General features: G+C 46.6%; 1 protein-coding gene across 1 annotated transcript in view; it reads left to right on the top strand.

The window, feature by feature from the left end:
• The first annotated feature begins 598 nt into the window (after positions 1–598).
• Positions 599–15128, top strand: part of LOC135205204 (protein phosphatase 1 regulatory subunit 21-like) — a 123896-nt gene continuing 109366 nt past the window's right edge. Inside the window, exons 1-2 of the mRNA XM_064235567.1 lie at positions 599–709; positions 1373–1531. Coding sequence (XP_064091637.1) covers positions 599–709; positions 1373–1531 — 270 coding nt within the window. The remainder of the gene's footprint in view (positions 710–1372; positions 1532–15128) is intronic.

Raw genomic sequence — 15128 nt, 5'->3', positions numbered from 1 at the left:
TTCACACTTAATAAACCATTGCCGTAGTTATCGAAATATTTATTTAGATGTGGTAAAGATGGATGTGAATAGTGAGATCGGAAATGATAGAGGTGAATAGTCAGATAGGAAAACAATGGAGGTGAATATTGAGATTTCTGGGCGCGACCTGTGTCGCCCAGTGAAATTTATTATGTAGACTCTGTTGGTATGTCTCCGGGCCTGTGTTTATTCCGGCGAAGCGTGGTCTACCATCACATGCGCCAGGATGTATACACCGGAGTTCTACGTACCGTTGCTCCTGCCGCTCTGTTTTCCGTATTCTATGTTATCGCTGCTGCCCATTCCGGTGGGGGCGGAACTAGGCATAGAGAATGCGCTTCCAATTGGTTGGGAATTGCTACTCTACTCCGGTGCGATCAGACTCAGGCTTAGGCTTTGCTTTGTTTCCCTGTTGTGCTCGTATCAGGCCAACTCCGCCGGTTATAGCGATACCCAGAGTATGGATTCCGAAGCAGGCCTTTGTCAAAATCCATTTTTTTAATATTCCAAGAATTTTTCTTTAATATTGGTTGCTCTTCGATAGATCCCACAATCATGTACCCCAAGGGAAAAATAAATGGTTGACACAGCAGGAGATGAACTAGAACTAGAAGTAGAATATATGACAAGTCTAGGCCTAGCAAAAATGCTGAAAAGAATGCAAATGGGGTTACTCCCAATACAAAAAGTACAAAGTTTTCAGACAAGGGTCATGTGATCAACATGATGCTCTTACAGCTGACTTGGTAATATAGATAAAGCTAACCATCTTCCAACATGGGTTTCTGTTCTTGATGCACACACAAGAGTTAGGTCAAAGTGGCCACCACAAGCACATATACGATATTGGCAAATTAGGCTGATATAACTTTAGGTTGCATATTGGGGACTGTAAGTTTTATTATTTTAATAACTTGTAAGTTGCTAAGATATACGTAATTGCAATATACTATAACTTTTAAAATTAATTAAAATCTTACGTGAATGTCATCCTCATCATCATTACAGGTTTACATCTAATTTTCCCTATATGTACTTACCATATTGTATGTTGAATGAGTTCTCTGCACTGTCTTTTGTTCTTTCTGTGTCAATTTCTTCACACTTTTCCTATCCCTTCACTTAGTATGTGCGAGCCTCTCAACTTTTAAGCTCTGTATTCCAGTTTCTGGATTCAAATCTGTTTGCAACTTCCATACTCATCATGTACAAGTGTAAAATTTCTTAAGATATTTGAATATGCAGTACCCATGTTTATATTGGGTTTATCTTTTTTGTTTTGTGAGTAGTGAATAGTAAATGAGGCTTTTATCCTTCACTTTGTTCATTAATCAATAAACTTGTTTTTCAGTTAAAAATTAAGGAAAATGCTAGATTGCAGTCTGAGTTAGCGGATGTGGAGACTAATTATCGAAGAAGAATTTCTGAATTGGAAGCTGCACTAGAAAAATCACAACAGGAATCACAGAAAACCAGAGAGTTGCTTCAAGTTCGGGAGAAATCTGCAAATGTAAGTTTTTTATTTTTCTGGTTAATCTGTTGACAAATACTATCTATAACTTTTTTCATGTATTTTGATAGTTTTTGTGTATGAATTGGCTTTGAATAACATATTACTTATATTACCCATTTTTTGTCACAAAGTATATTCAGACAAAAGGACAAAAGTTCTCTGGATGGAAAGAAGAGCAGCCATATTTTGGTTCTGTTCCTGGGCATACAGATCCATTGGTTCCCAGCTGTGTGATTTATTCTTTATTTGTCCATGTTCTTGGTAGCATGTTGTTCCCCAGATTGTTCCACTGAAAGTGCGTGCGAGTTTCCTGGATTGATTTTTGCTTTATTTTTAATCTTTTTTTTATTATCTTTTTCTGAATTTATAACGGATTTTCAGTCCATTAAAATTGTTATTATCAGGTGTGCTAAGAATGATAGCAGATGATCAACTGTCTTGATTTCCCATCTGATGGCACCAAAGGGATATGTAAATGTTGTTCCAATACTCATTTTTTTTCTTCAGCTTCCATGAATGGAGACTGTCAAGTGTGGACTCTAGGAGAAAATTTATGTTGGACAGAGAAGTTCTTCTTAATTGCCAGAAAGGAACTTAGTTCTGATTTCATGTGCTCTACCCTGCATAGACTCAAGTGACAGAACTAGCCTATGAGGAGTAATCCTGTTTAATTGTCTCGCGTAACCAGATGAAATCATGTTCTTGGACACTTCCATTTTGGACTGGCCTGTGCTAACAAAATGTCTATGGCACCTAGGTCTTAGGTGACGAGTCCTCTTTAGATAGCATTACAGTGCTCTTACAGGACAAAGCAAGAGCTCCTGTGGATCGTTGTCCACAAAGTCATTCAATGAGGGAATGGAAAATGAGGCAAATCTGTCATCATCCACTGAGGGATTCTGGGTCTTAGTCACGAATACTGGGACAAATTCGAAGGCCACAGACCCCCAGACCCTTGTGTTTTTAAAATCATAACTTATTAACTGAGGCCATGTGGCTCCCAACTCATTTTGAAGAAGCCAAGTGCAGCAGGAAAACTGTCTTTACAGTCAGATCCCTGTCTGATGACCAATGTAGGGGCTCGAATGAAGCTCGAGATCCCTGTTAGATAACTGATGAAGGGGCTCGAATGGCACTTAAGTAAAACTTCTCAGGACTAGAGAAAGATCCCATGCAGGACTGTTTAACTTCTGAACAACAAAGAGATTTCCTAGGATTAAGAGATGTCCACGCCTTTCAGGTACAAAACCAAGCCCAAGGCCGTTCTGTAGCCTCTGACAGCTGAAACGGAAAGACCTCTCTCAACCTAAAGAAGATCAGAAAATCCCCTATCTGCTGAACAGAAGCTTAGAGTGGAGAGAAACCCCGTCGACAACACCAATCACAGTAGACTGCCCATTTCCCCTGGTAAACTGGTGACAAAGATTTTCTGAGGTAGCCGAACATCTGGCCAGCATCCTTTTGAGAAAAACCTCTCACTTGGAGGAAATACTTGATAGTCTCCAGTCGTGAAGAGACAGGGACTCTACTAATTGGTGAAACCTTTTCACTTATGGTTGGCAAAGTAGCTGTTGCCATGGAGGAATTTTCCTGGGAACTCTTGACAGAAGAGACAGGAGGTCCAGGAACCACCAAACCTGCTTGAGGCCACAGAGGTGCCACCAAAGTCATACTGAGATTTCGAAAACTAATTACTCTATTCAGAATTTGATGGATCAGGCAGAACGGAGGGAAGGCGTACACCTCAAGATTGTCCCAAGGATACTGCAAGGTGTCCTCTGCTAGAACAAGAGGATCTGGGGCCACTAAACAGTAAGCCCTCAACTTCCTGTTGAAGCAAGTGGTGAAGAGGTCTAGTATAGGCCTTCCCCAAACATGAAAAAACCTGTCTGCCACGTCCTGATGCAGAGACCACTCCATGCACAAAATTTGGTTCCAATGGCTCAGCTTGTTAGCCACCACATTCCTCTTGCCTGGAATGTACCTAGTGGAGAGCTCCACCATGTTGTCGATTGCCCACTGGTGCAACTCGACTGTCAACGAATGGAGTTTACGAGACACCAGACCCCCCTGTTTGTTCACATAGGCAACCACTTTGGTGATGTCTGACAGCACGACGGAATGACCCTCTACCCTCTCCCGGAACTCCCGCAGGCTTAGGAAAGCTGCTTTCAACTCCAAAATGTTTACATAAAGCATCTTTTCTTCGCACTCCAAACACCTGTGGCAAGGAGATCTTCCAGATGAGCACCCCTACTGTTGATGGAGGTATTGCCGAGCGTATGGAGGGGGTGAACGCAGAGTGACTCTCACCATGAGATGACGTCACAACAACGGGAGGCAGAGACCGCAGCTGACATCATAGGCTGAGAGGATGCTGGAGTGACGTCACAGCATCTCAAATGGCAGCGCTGGTCAATAGCCTCTCTGGTGGGGTGATAAAAGGTGACCCAGTAAGCGTCAACATTGACAAAGGCGTCCCACTAGGAGGCAGCACATGAGAGCCAAAGTAGTGTAGGCCTTGAGGTGGGGGACTGCTGAGGGTGCCAGAGAGGGTTGCAGAACAGCCAAGAAATGCAAGAGTAGGCCATCCAAAGCAGGGACACCCCTTAGGCCTAGAGATGCCCAAACACCCGCCATTTTGTTTGATTTGGAATCTGAAATAAAGGAAGCAGAAGGCGTAGCCTCCTCCCTCTTGGGAAGGAACTTATATCCCTCGGGCGACAGGGGCTACATTAAAAATGATCTCATCCTGTGCAACTCCCAATACTTCCAATGAAAAATTGATGGAAGAAAAGGAAGGAGATAGCCGTACAACCGATGCAGAGGGAACAATTCTGGATGAAAGGGATGCTGAACTGTCCAAATGAGGGGCAAATAACCCTGGATCCCTTTCAGATCACCCTCCGGGAGGATGATTTTCAGGACTAGGAGATGCCCCCACTCTTCCCCAGGAGGTCAGACCTGAGGGCCAGGACGCTCCCCCAAAGTGTAGCTCCCCTGGTTGGCCATTGCCCAAAACGGGCCGAGCTTTGGACTCTCTCCCCCCGAACCAAGAGCTAGAAGAGCGAAGAGACCCCCTCTTCTTGAGGATTACTCTTCCTCGAAGTCCACTGACTCTGATAGGTCCTCTTGTAGGAGGAGGCAGAGAGCGAAGCGGAGGCTCCGCACTGGGAGGAGTCAAGTGTGTTTTTCCTCCTCCTACCCAGGCCGCTACTCCCGCTCTCCCTGTCGCAGCCGGGATCGCAGGGGTCGGAGTAGGAGCGGCAGCCGCTGCGATGGATCATGCCGCCATGTTCATTATCGCTCCCCTTTTGGTTGGTCCCTGCGGAGGGCCCCCCGAAAAACTCATGGCGCCCATGATGGCCCCACAGGTGGGGTGCTCCACCCTACCGCCAGCTGTCCCCCCTGCAGGCTCGGTGGATCCTGCCCTGGTACCAGTGTGCCCCGTGGCGGCCGCTCGTGCCGGGCAGGTTCCATTCCTTGACTTTCCCTTCGCCCAGCAGAGGAGGTGGAGCTGTTTGGCATCTCTGGTCTGGGTCGGGGGGCAAGCCCGGACCAGTGGGTGACCCATGACGACCTCGCTACTTCAGTCCGAGGCTCCTTGTTTAGGGGAGCTCCCATCCCCTCCAGCAGTCCCCGGTCGGAGTCACCCCTCTTCACGGCTTTTCCAGGGGCCTGTCATGGTAATTGCTTTATAGCAAAGAATTATAAGTTAAAGGAAAGGAAAACACATCTTCTTCAAGAAGTTCTATAGTAAGGAGGCATTCGTGCACATGTTGGAGGCGCCTGTTCTCATGATTGTTCTAGAATTGCGCAGCGAAATATGATGCAATATTTCGTTGAGATCCTTCTAAAACGTTCCTGTCATCTCGGGAGTCTGTGACGTTGGCTGGTAGGCCCCGCCCCCAGGTCGCCCTATAGGAGAGAGCAGATCATCAGTGAGAGACCAGCAGATAGCAGAGATCATCAGTGAGAGATCATCAGAGAGAGATAAGAGAAGAAGGAACAGATGAAGGATAAGAGTGGAAAAAGGCGCACGAGAGTTTGATCGAAATCGGGTCAAGTCGTCCAGTCAGAGATAGGGAGACAGATTTTTTTATGTTGAGCAAGCCTTCAGAGAAGAAACGTCCTATAAGTGGGTTTTGAGGAGCATCCTGCCCTTCGAGTATCAAGAATAGACATTGTTTTCTGCAGTATGGAGTCAAGAAGCCGTCTAAAGTTATACAGCTCTCCTTTGTGAAGTCATTGCTTCGAGCATTGATTTTCGACAGCTGTAAAACTGGGCAGCAAGTATTTCATTCCCTCACGTTTTCCCCAGTTCACATACCGTAAGATTTTATCTTTGTTATGTAAATAGGAGAAACCATTCTGCATTTATCTTTGTTAGTAAGCTTGTAAATAAACTTTTGTTTTGTGTGTGTGTCTTTCTATATTCGTATCCCCAGTTTCAACTGTTGGTGTTGAATTCATTTTGTTTAATTTAATATCGAACCTGTAGCGGACCTCGTTGTTCGTGACAGGGCCTCAGTGGCATGATCAGTATGGCCTTGGTGGCCACCTTGGTGGTCGCGAGTTCGATCCTCGGGCATTTCATTGCGGTGTTAGAGATGTGTATTTCTGGTGATAGAAGTTCACTCTTGACGTGGTTCGGAAGTCACGTAAAGCGGTTGGTCCCGTTGTTGAATAACCACTGTTCCATGTAATGTAAAAACACCATACAAACAAACAAACAAACATACTGGCTTTTCCCCCCTTGCATGCCCGTGCAGGCCCCCACTGGCCATCTGGAGGAAGATGAGGTAGAGGCGTTTGTCCAGGATGCTCTCCAGAGTTCCTTGGAAGGACAGGGCGCCGCCGACAAGGGGTCAACCTTAGACGGGACCAAGAATCATCTGGCGGAGCCCATCCCGCCTCCGGATGCCAGGAGGTCCGTGGCTGTAGACTTCCTCCTGGGTGGTCCTAAGGAAACCAAGCCCCCTCTGAGCTTTCCCCCAGTGGGGAACACGTCCCAAACTCTAGCTCATGCAGACCAAGTGGTTGCAGGTCCTAGGAACTCCTTGAGGTCCCACGGGTCTCTCAAGCTCCTGCTGGCAGCCAAGGCCAGGCAGAGGAGACCCTGTGCTCCGGAGGGCTTCGCGGCTGCCCCTAAGTCTGTGGAAGGGGCCCTCACCTCCCTCATGCCAGGCCTGTCAGAGGAGAAGCTTCTGGCAGGTCCGGTCTCCTTCTCCCAGCCGGAGACCATGGCGATGGAGGCTACAGCTTGGGCTACGGTCCACATGGCCTCCTGGCTCGACTTCTGGTCCGGGGTAGTGGCCAGGTTCGCTATTGAGCACAACTTGAGGGATGAGGTAGAGCGAGCCAGCGCAATTTAAGATGGTCCTGTCAGGGGGAGGTCAATCAGCTTCCTCACGACCCAGTCCATTACACAGTGGACCGACTGGGTACTCTGGAGGAGGGACGCAGTCCTGGCCAAGTTAGCGAGGAGCCTCCCCGACAGAGAGGCCGAGGCCCTGAGGAACTCCCTTTTGATGGGGGAGTCTCTCTTCTCTGAACAGGTTGTGGAGGAGTCCTTGGAACAGTGGAGGAAGGAGAGCCAGGACTCCATCATATACAGGGCTTCCGCCTTCAGGAACCCTAGCCAGTGCAAGACTCGGGAAGTCCCCTGGGTGAGGCCTTGGAACAGGCACGGGGCTCAGGCTGCTTCCTCCAACCTTGAACCGATTTCTGGAGATGGGGTTGGTGGGGGGGGACAGGAGATTCAGCCCTCCTCCAGGGTCCCCTCGTCCTCCTTGGCCTCCTTCAGACCCAGACCTACCACCTCCCGTAGGGGCTGAAATGGCAGCTTCCCCAGGAGGAAGTAGGACATGAGGCCCCCTTTCCTCTCTCGTGTCACAGGTGGGGGATTGCCTCTCAAATCACTGGCAGAACTGGGAGGATCTCGGTGCCGACCCTTGGACAGTGCAGGTCCTCAGGGACGTTTACTGGATCCCCATCCTGGACGGCAAGCCCGAAGGAAGATCCTCTCTGGAAGCTCATCCTCCCCTCACAGGACACCAGGGAGACCCTCTGGTGGTGGTTGGTCCGGTCAAACACCCTCCGGGGGTTCCCTTCTCGAACCTACCTCCAGAGATGCCCCTGCTCACGGATGCATCAAAGGAGAGTTTGGGTGCCCACCTTCAGTCCAAAACGAAGAAAGGGGTCTGGTCGGAGCAGGAGAGGCAGCTCCACATCAACTGTCTGGAGTTGCTTGCGATCCAGAGGGCTCTGCAGGGGTTCAAGCAAAGAATCAGGAACTGGGTGGTAGCTCTGTGTGACAACACCACGATGGTGGCCTACGTCAGGAAGCAGAGCGGCCTGAAGTCCTGTTACCTGATGACAAGGTTCATTCCAGGAAAGAGGAAGGTGATCGCGAACGGGCTAAGCAGGCAGGGACTGGTGATAGGGTCAGAATGGTCCCTACATCCCGAGGTAGCGGCAGAGCTGATCAGGATGTGGGGCTCCCCCTCCCTGGACCTGTTTGCCATGAGGCTAAATGCAAAGCTCCTGGTATTTTGCTCCCCGGTGCCCTACCCAGCAGCAGCCTGGGAGGACACATGGGACGGGCCGGACATGTAGGCATTCCCACCCTTCGGGGTGATAAGACAAGGACTAAACTGACTGAGAAGGTCAATTGCTGCTCAAATGACGTTGGTGGACCCCATGTGGCCAGAGAGTGGTTCTCAGATCTCCAGGCCCTAATGGTGCAGAATCCCTGGAGGTTGCCCCTCAGGTCGGACCTTCCAAAGCAGCTCCACTTCGGGAGGTTCCACAGTCTCCCGGCCCTATCCCTTCATGGATGGAGACGCGGTTGTTGAGTAAAGAGGGCTACTCTCAAAGAGTGGCCTCACAGATGTTGGGGTACCTAAGGAAGTCTTCCGTGGCTGTTTACTAGGCAAAATGGTTGGCGTACGGGGGTTTGGTGCAGAGAGAAAGGTCTCAAGCCTCTGCAGGCCAAGATTCCCCACATAGCAGACTTCATGGTACACCTGAGACTGGACAAAGGCCTCTCGGTAGCAACCGTGAAGGGAGTCAGGTAGCCTTGGGCCAGGTCTACCTCCTGAAGGAGTTGGATTTGGGGAATTCTAGGTACCTGTCGATGCTGATCAGGAGGTTCAAGCAGTTTTGCCCCACCAGTGTGTTGAAGGCACCGCAGTGGGACATCGCAAGGGTGCTAGATGCCCTGAGGGAGCCCCCTTTCAAACCCCTCAAGGACATCTTGGACAGGGAGCTGACGCTGAAGACGGTCTTCCTTCTGGCTTTGGCTTTCACCAAGAGGGTGGGAGAGCTTTATGGCCTTTTTTACGAGGTTTCTCACTCAAAGGGGTGGAAAGAGCTCATCTTTTGGTATGTGCCCTCGTTTGTGGCCAAGACACAGAACCCCTCGATCGTGGATGAGAGGTTCGTGGAGTTCTCGATCCCCGCCATCACCAGACTAGACGATCCTTGGGATCTTCTCTTATGTCCGACCCGGGTTAGTGAGGTACCTCAGTAAGACTCGGTTCAGCCGGCCTATGACTGCCCGTTCAGGCCAGCCATTAGGAACCTGTTCGTTTCTACTGGCCAGGAGAAGAAGGTGGTCTCCAAGAGCACCATCTCCTTCTGGGTAAGAAAAACAATCAGGAGAGCCTATGAAGGAGCGGGTATTCCTCCCCCAAAGAGGGCCAGGCCTCACAACATCAGGGGCATTGAGGCCTCCCTGACCTTCTCTAAGAACCTTGTGTTCAGCAAGATCCTAAGGGCCGGTGTGTGGAACAGGCAGTCCACATTTATGGCCCACTACCTGAAGAACTGCACCTACAAATCACTCTATTCATTTGAAATTGGTCCTGTGGTGGCGGGCCAACAGCAGATCAAGGCCTCCACCGGGCAAGGAACTTTAGGGGTATGAGTGGTAGTATGAATGTGTGTTCCCCCTTATCCTAGCCCCTCCATCCCCCTTCCTTATCCTCTCCCTGGGCCTCTGGAGAGCTTTTGTGGGACCCTGGGAACCTGAAGGTAAGATGGGGGATTTATGTGGTAATTAGAAGTGTACAAACCATTGCCTTGTAGCAGTCGCTATTCCAGGTTATCCTTCCATTTCAGCCAGCGCCCTTGGCGGACCCTTCCCCAGTCCCTCGCCTCTCTCGAGCGGGGCGAGGTCCCCTTTTGGGTACGCACCTGGACCAACCTCTGGGACCAGTTCTCCCCCAACCTACTCCCTCCTCCTAAAGGATAAGTCTCCTATGAAAGTAGTTTGAGGGAAGTATACGGCATCGGAACAAATCACAAATTCTTGGCAATTTGTATTTTTCTTAGCTATACTTAATTCTAACTACTTAGGTTTCAGGCCCTCCCTACCGTCCCTGAGTACCTTAGGGCAGGAACCAAGTGGAGTGGAAAGCACTGAGGTCGGAGGTTGGGGTCGCATAGCCTTGACCCTCGGGGCATGTACCTGGCTGGGTGTGGAAGGGGTAACCGGATTTTTCTGGTCAGTTCCGGATTGACATCCAGGATTCTCCTATTAAAGTAGTTCAAGATAAGTATATTGCTAGGAAAAATACAAATTACCAAGAATTTGATATTTTTCTGTGGAACGTATATCCTCATTATACATGGAAAATTTGCCTATTTGTGGAATTTTTCATTCAGAATTATGTATATCAAAATAGGCATTATATTAGTTTTTAGAAGGGAGTCAAGTATTTTAACTATTTGTAGGGGGTTGAGGTCCCTGTTCCCCATAAATCCTAGGGGTCAACTGTAGAGGTAAACAGTAGAAGTTCCAGGGGGGCCATTCTGACACAAGGAGACAGATGAGAACAAGGGGGAACTGTCATATGCCTGAACGCAAGAACACATAGGAATGACTTCAGAGACTGGGCACTCACGATCACAGGGTAATGCAGCAGCTGATGGTCATGTTCACTGGAATGGCAACATCACTTGGCAGGGCAAGCACTGGAAACAGGGACAGTGACACCAGAAGCATTGTGTAACTTTAGTCAGCAACAGTCTCTGTAGAGCAGATGTGAATTGAGTCCTTAGCATAGGAAAGAAGGCATCACCCATTGGCCCCAAATGTTTATGAGGCAGCTGGTATTCTGTAAAAGATGTTTATATTGCAGTGTCTTCTTGAACAATTATACAGCTGTAGGTTCCGTACACGGCAGACAAAAGATTCAAACTTTCGCGGTGGCGCCGGCATCGCCGATGTAGGTGACGTCATCTCCTGCCACTCAAGGGAGGAACAGGTACAACAGAGCAGGTGTTAACAGTTCGTTCTCTGCCAGCTTCTGGTTAACTTCAGTGGTTGGTGCTGATATTTTTCTTCATTGTTGGATGGTTTTTGACTGTTGCATTTTAATGAAGTACTCAACTTTGTGTTTTTGCTAGTTGTTTGCTTTCATTTAAGTTAGCTTTAACTGCAATTAGTTGTGGCATTTAAGCTGTCATGTCAGATTCTAGCCTTTCAGGTGTTAGATTTTGTGCCACAGGGTGCAAGGCTAGGTCGAAGGTTAAGCCTATTTACAACCCAAACTCATGTATTAAATGCAGAGGTAATGGGTCTGAGTGTACTCATGAATCTGCTTGTGATGAACGTAAAGATTGGAGTGACAATCAATGGATGGTTTTTCTTGAACATTCTGATAAACTAGTAAAGGATATGATGAGGAAGGCAGCTCTAAGAGCTGAAAGTAAAGCTAGTATAGCCTTTTCTGCATGTTCTGCAGATCCAGCTTGCCCTTTCTCTCCTTCTCTTCCTCCTTCCCCTCGTATTGGAACCACCTTGACGTGGTGAGGGGGCTCTTGAACTCTAGGAATTTGTTCCCAAGTTCAAACCCAAGAGTCTAATACATTATATGTATATAAACATTTGGATTCATTTTTGTGGAATTTTCCACCTTTGCTGAAATTTATTGGACTTGTTAAACAAAAAAGATATCATAGCTGGGATTGGGTTTATACCTGAAGCTAAATAGTGGGAACCGTGGCAGGACCATCAACTGCCCGTTAATTTTTGGCCCTGAGTGATATCAGGCGGAACTATTTTGCAGGGCTAGACCACGGATTCCAGGGGGTTCTAGTTTTGTGGATAGGACTCTCGACATTCTGTCCGATTTGCCTATTATGTGATTAGGGTGGGGATGATTGTATTCTTGTCATACTCTTAGTCCTATCAAGCGGGTTTGGCTTACACTTGGCCACTCTAATCATGTTGTGCCATCCCATTGGGTAGGGTCGGGATGCAGACATTTGGGAGCTGGTTCTCACTTGTGCCATTAGTGGAAGAATAAACTCCATGTAAGGCTGATGATATCTTTTCAAGGTTTTCAGGTTTTTTTTATTTTGTTCCCTCTCTTTACTTAAATCTTTGATATCAATAAATAAAGATTCAAGTAACCCTGGGCCCTTTGATGGTATTGAATCGGCACAGTTGATGACTGCTGGAACCTCCCCTGACAACCTTCGTCTAGAAAAATCCAAAAATCCTTCCAGTGTAATTACACTGAAACCCTATGCTCCAGTGCAGAGTAAAGGGAAATTGAGCAGAAATATGTCTGAAATTGGACCGGCAATATTTGAAAACTCATGATCAATATTTGACTTTTAATCTGGAAGAATCTAGTTGTGATATTTTTAATGTATATCAAGATATTGTGAAGTGTTGTGGCCGAGAGCCTAAGATTTCTTATGAAGGTCGAGGAAAGCTGATGGTGGAATCTGCCTCAGCAAAAGAAACTGAAAAACTAAAAACATGATCACACCTTGGAGGAGTCAAAGTAGAATGTGCAGTATATGCTTTTTGGAATTACTTTAAGGGAATGATTATATGCACCTCAACTGATGACGTACTCCGAAGAAAAACTTTAGAAGAATTAAAAGATCAAGGTGTAATAAGGATTGAATGAATGAAGAAGGTAAATGGAGTCTTTGTCCCACTTCCCAATTTAATTATATTCAATTTTACTCGATTGCCTACTATAGTAAAAGCAGCCTGGCTACGTTTCAAGATTCCCAAGACTGAGGAGATGTTTCCATTATTAAGAATTCGGACATATGTTAGGGTCTTGTAGACAGAAACTTTAAGGCAATCCTGCCACTTGTGTCAAATGCATTGAATCATGGCATATGTAATAAACTAGCCAGATGTATACATTGTGGAGACAATCATCCATTATCCTCACTTAATTTATGATGTATACATCATGGAAAAAGAAATTCAAACTTTAAGGGTAACAGAACGTATCGTATTTAGAGAGGCAAAAGAGAGAGTATTGAATCAATACGTTAGACCAGGAATATCCTTTTCCAGTGTTGCTGCCAGCCGAAGAAGAAATGTAAGTGTTACCAAGGATAATGTAAATAGAAAACCAGTGACGATCTGTACTCGTGCCTCTTTGGAGGCGGCGCCAATTATTGCTGCCGCTCCTGCCTCTACAGAGTTTGTGCCAGTGATTTCTGGTGCTCCTGATTCTTCGGAGGCAGAGCCAGTGAGTTCTGGTACACCTGCCTCTGTGGAGGCTGTGCTGGGTGTACCTGGCACTCCTGCCTCTCTGGAAGCTGTACCAGCTGTAAATGGTGCTTCTATTGCCTTGAAGGATGCACCAATGTCCGATCCTCTCACCCCTCCTCAGGCGGCACCAGCTTTGTCTGGTGTTCCTGAGACTGATAACCCTCTAAAAAGGAAGGCAGCCTTAAACAATCGGTCTCCTTCCAGAAAAAAGGAGCAAGGATGTAAGCTGGAAGCTCTTAAGAGAGGCTCTAATTTAACAGCCTCTAAAGGAAAGTAGAATTTGTGAATTTTCTCCAGTGGAACTGTCAGTGATTAAGAGCTAAATGGGAAGAATTAAGGCTGCTCATATCATAAGTGTCTTCTGTTTAGCTCTACAGGAGACCATGATAGATAATAATATGTGCCCCAGCCCACGAGAGTATACATCCTATCACTCCACCTATAATTTAAATATTGGCAGCCATGGTGATGTCGTTTTGTATGTTCGAAATGACACCTCACAAAATCCTATTTGTATCTAATCAGCATTGCAAGTGATAGGTGTGCTGCTCCATTTGCAAAGAAAATATACAGTATGCTCTCTCTATCTACCACCTAACGAAGTCTTCCCCATCAATGAATTTAAATCTCTTATTCAACAGTTACCACATCCTTTTGTTATTTTGGGAGAAATGAATAGCAGAAACCCTCTTTGGGGTGACATTGTCACCAGTCAAAGAGGAAGGTACTTAGGTTCCATCATAGAAGATGAAAATGTGAGGATTCTCAACTCTGTGGAGTCTACACATTTTCATGTTTAAACAGGCACGTTATCAGCATTGATTTATCTATATGTAGTGATGACTGCCTAATTGACTTTAATTAGAGAGCTATCAATGATAGATTTATCAGTGACCATTTTCCAATAGTGGCGAGTGTAGCATCAAGTCTTCCATCTTCAAGGCTACCTAAATGGAACATTGGTAAAGCTGATTGGGCAACATTCCAGGAGCACAGCTCAGTAGATGATGCTCTTTACTTTTTGAATAAAATAATGTTCTTGGCTGGTCTTCAATCTATACCTAGGGCTTCAGGCATATTCATCCGCTGGCCAGTTCCCTGGTGGACTCGTAAATGCCAGGAAACTCATAGAACTATGAGATCTGCTTTCACCGGATACCACAGATGAAAATGTGAGTATTATTGTGTTGAATTTCGAAAAGCAAGAGCTCATTTTCACATGGAAATAAAAAATGCACGAAAAGAATCTTGGACGATCTTCATATCTTCACTAAATTTGAAAACTCCTCTGACTCTAGTTTGGAAGAGGTTTGTAGCACTAACCAAAGAGGTGGGAGCTCTCCTTTAGAAGGTGGCAATAGTGTAATTGACAAGTCATCTCTGGGGTTTTACAACTGCCTCTTTGTAGCCCCAAGGCATTGCAGGGCTGGAGACCCATGTTGGATGTGAGGTCTTTGAACTTGTTTGTCTCGAAAACAAAGTTCAATATGGAAACAACCCACTCAGTCTAAGCGTAGCTTTGTCAAGGAGACTGGATGGTCTCCTTGGACATGCAAGATGCTTAGAATATTTCCATATTCCAATTCATCTGGAATCAAGGAAATTTCTTTGATTTGTTTTCATGGGCAAAGTATTCCAGTTTCGAGTGCTGTGTTTTGGTCTTTCGACGGCTCCTCGGGTGTTTACCTGAGTATTGGCTCCTCTAGGGAAGTGGCTACATCTCCTGGGTATCAGTGTAGCACTTTACCCAGATGACTGGCTTCTCCACTCCTTGGATAGCCAGTGCACGAAGGATCTAGAGAGGACTCTTTGTTTGACTCGCTCATTAGGGATTCTCATCAACAAGAAGAAATCACAACTGTTTCCGACTCCGAATATTCTATATTTGGGAATGACTTTACTCAAGTTTTTTGGGCTTTTCTCTCCCTGAAAAGAGTTCAGTCGTGCCTTCAGGTAGTTCAGGAGTTCCTGAATTGTTAATCTTGTTCCGCTCTTCAGCGGAAAAGTCTTCTGGGCACCTTATCATTGGTAGAGAAGTTTATAAGACTGAAGGTTACA

Source organism: Macrobrachium nipponense, chromosome 49, assembly GCF_015104395.2.
Source record: "Macrobrachium nipponense isolate FS-2020 chromosome 49, ASM1510439v2, whole genome shotgun sequence".
NCBI classification, from domain to species: domain Eukaryota; kingdom Metazoa; phylum Arthropoda; class Malacostraca; order Decapoda; family Palaemonidae; genus Macrobrachium; species Macrobrachium nipponense.
This window is presented reverse-complemented; position numbering and strand designations above follow the sequence as displayed.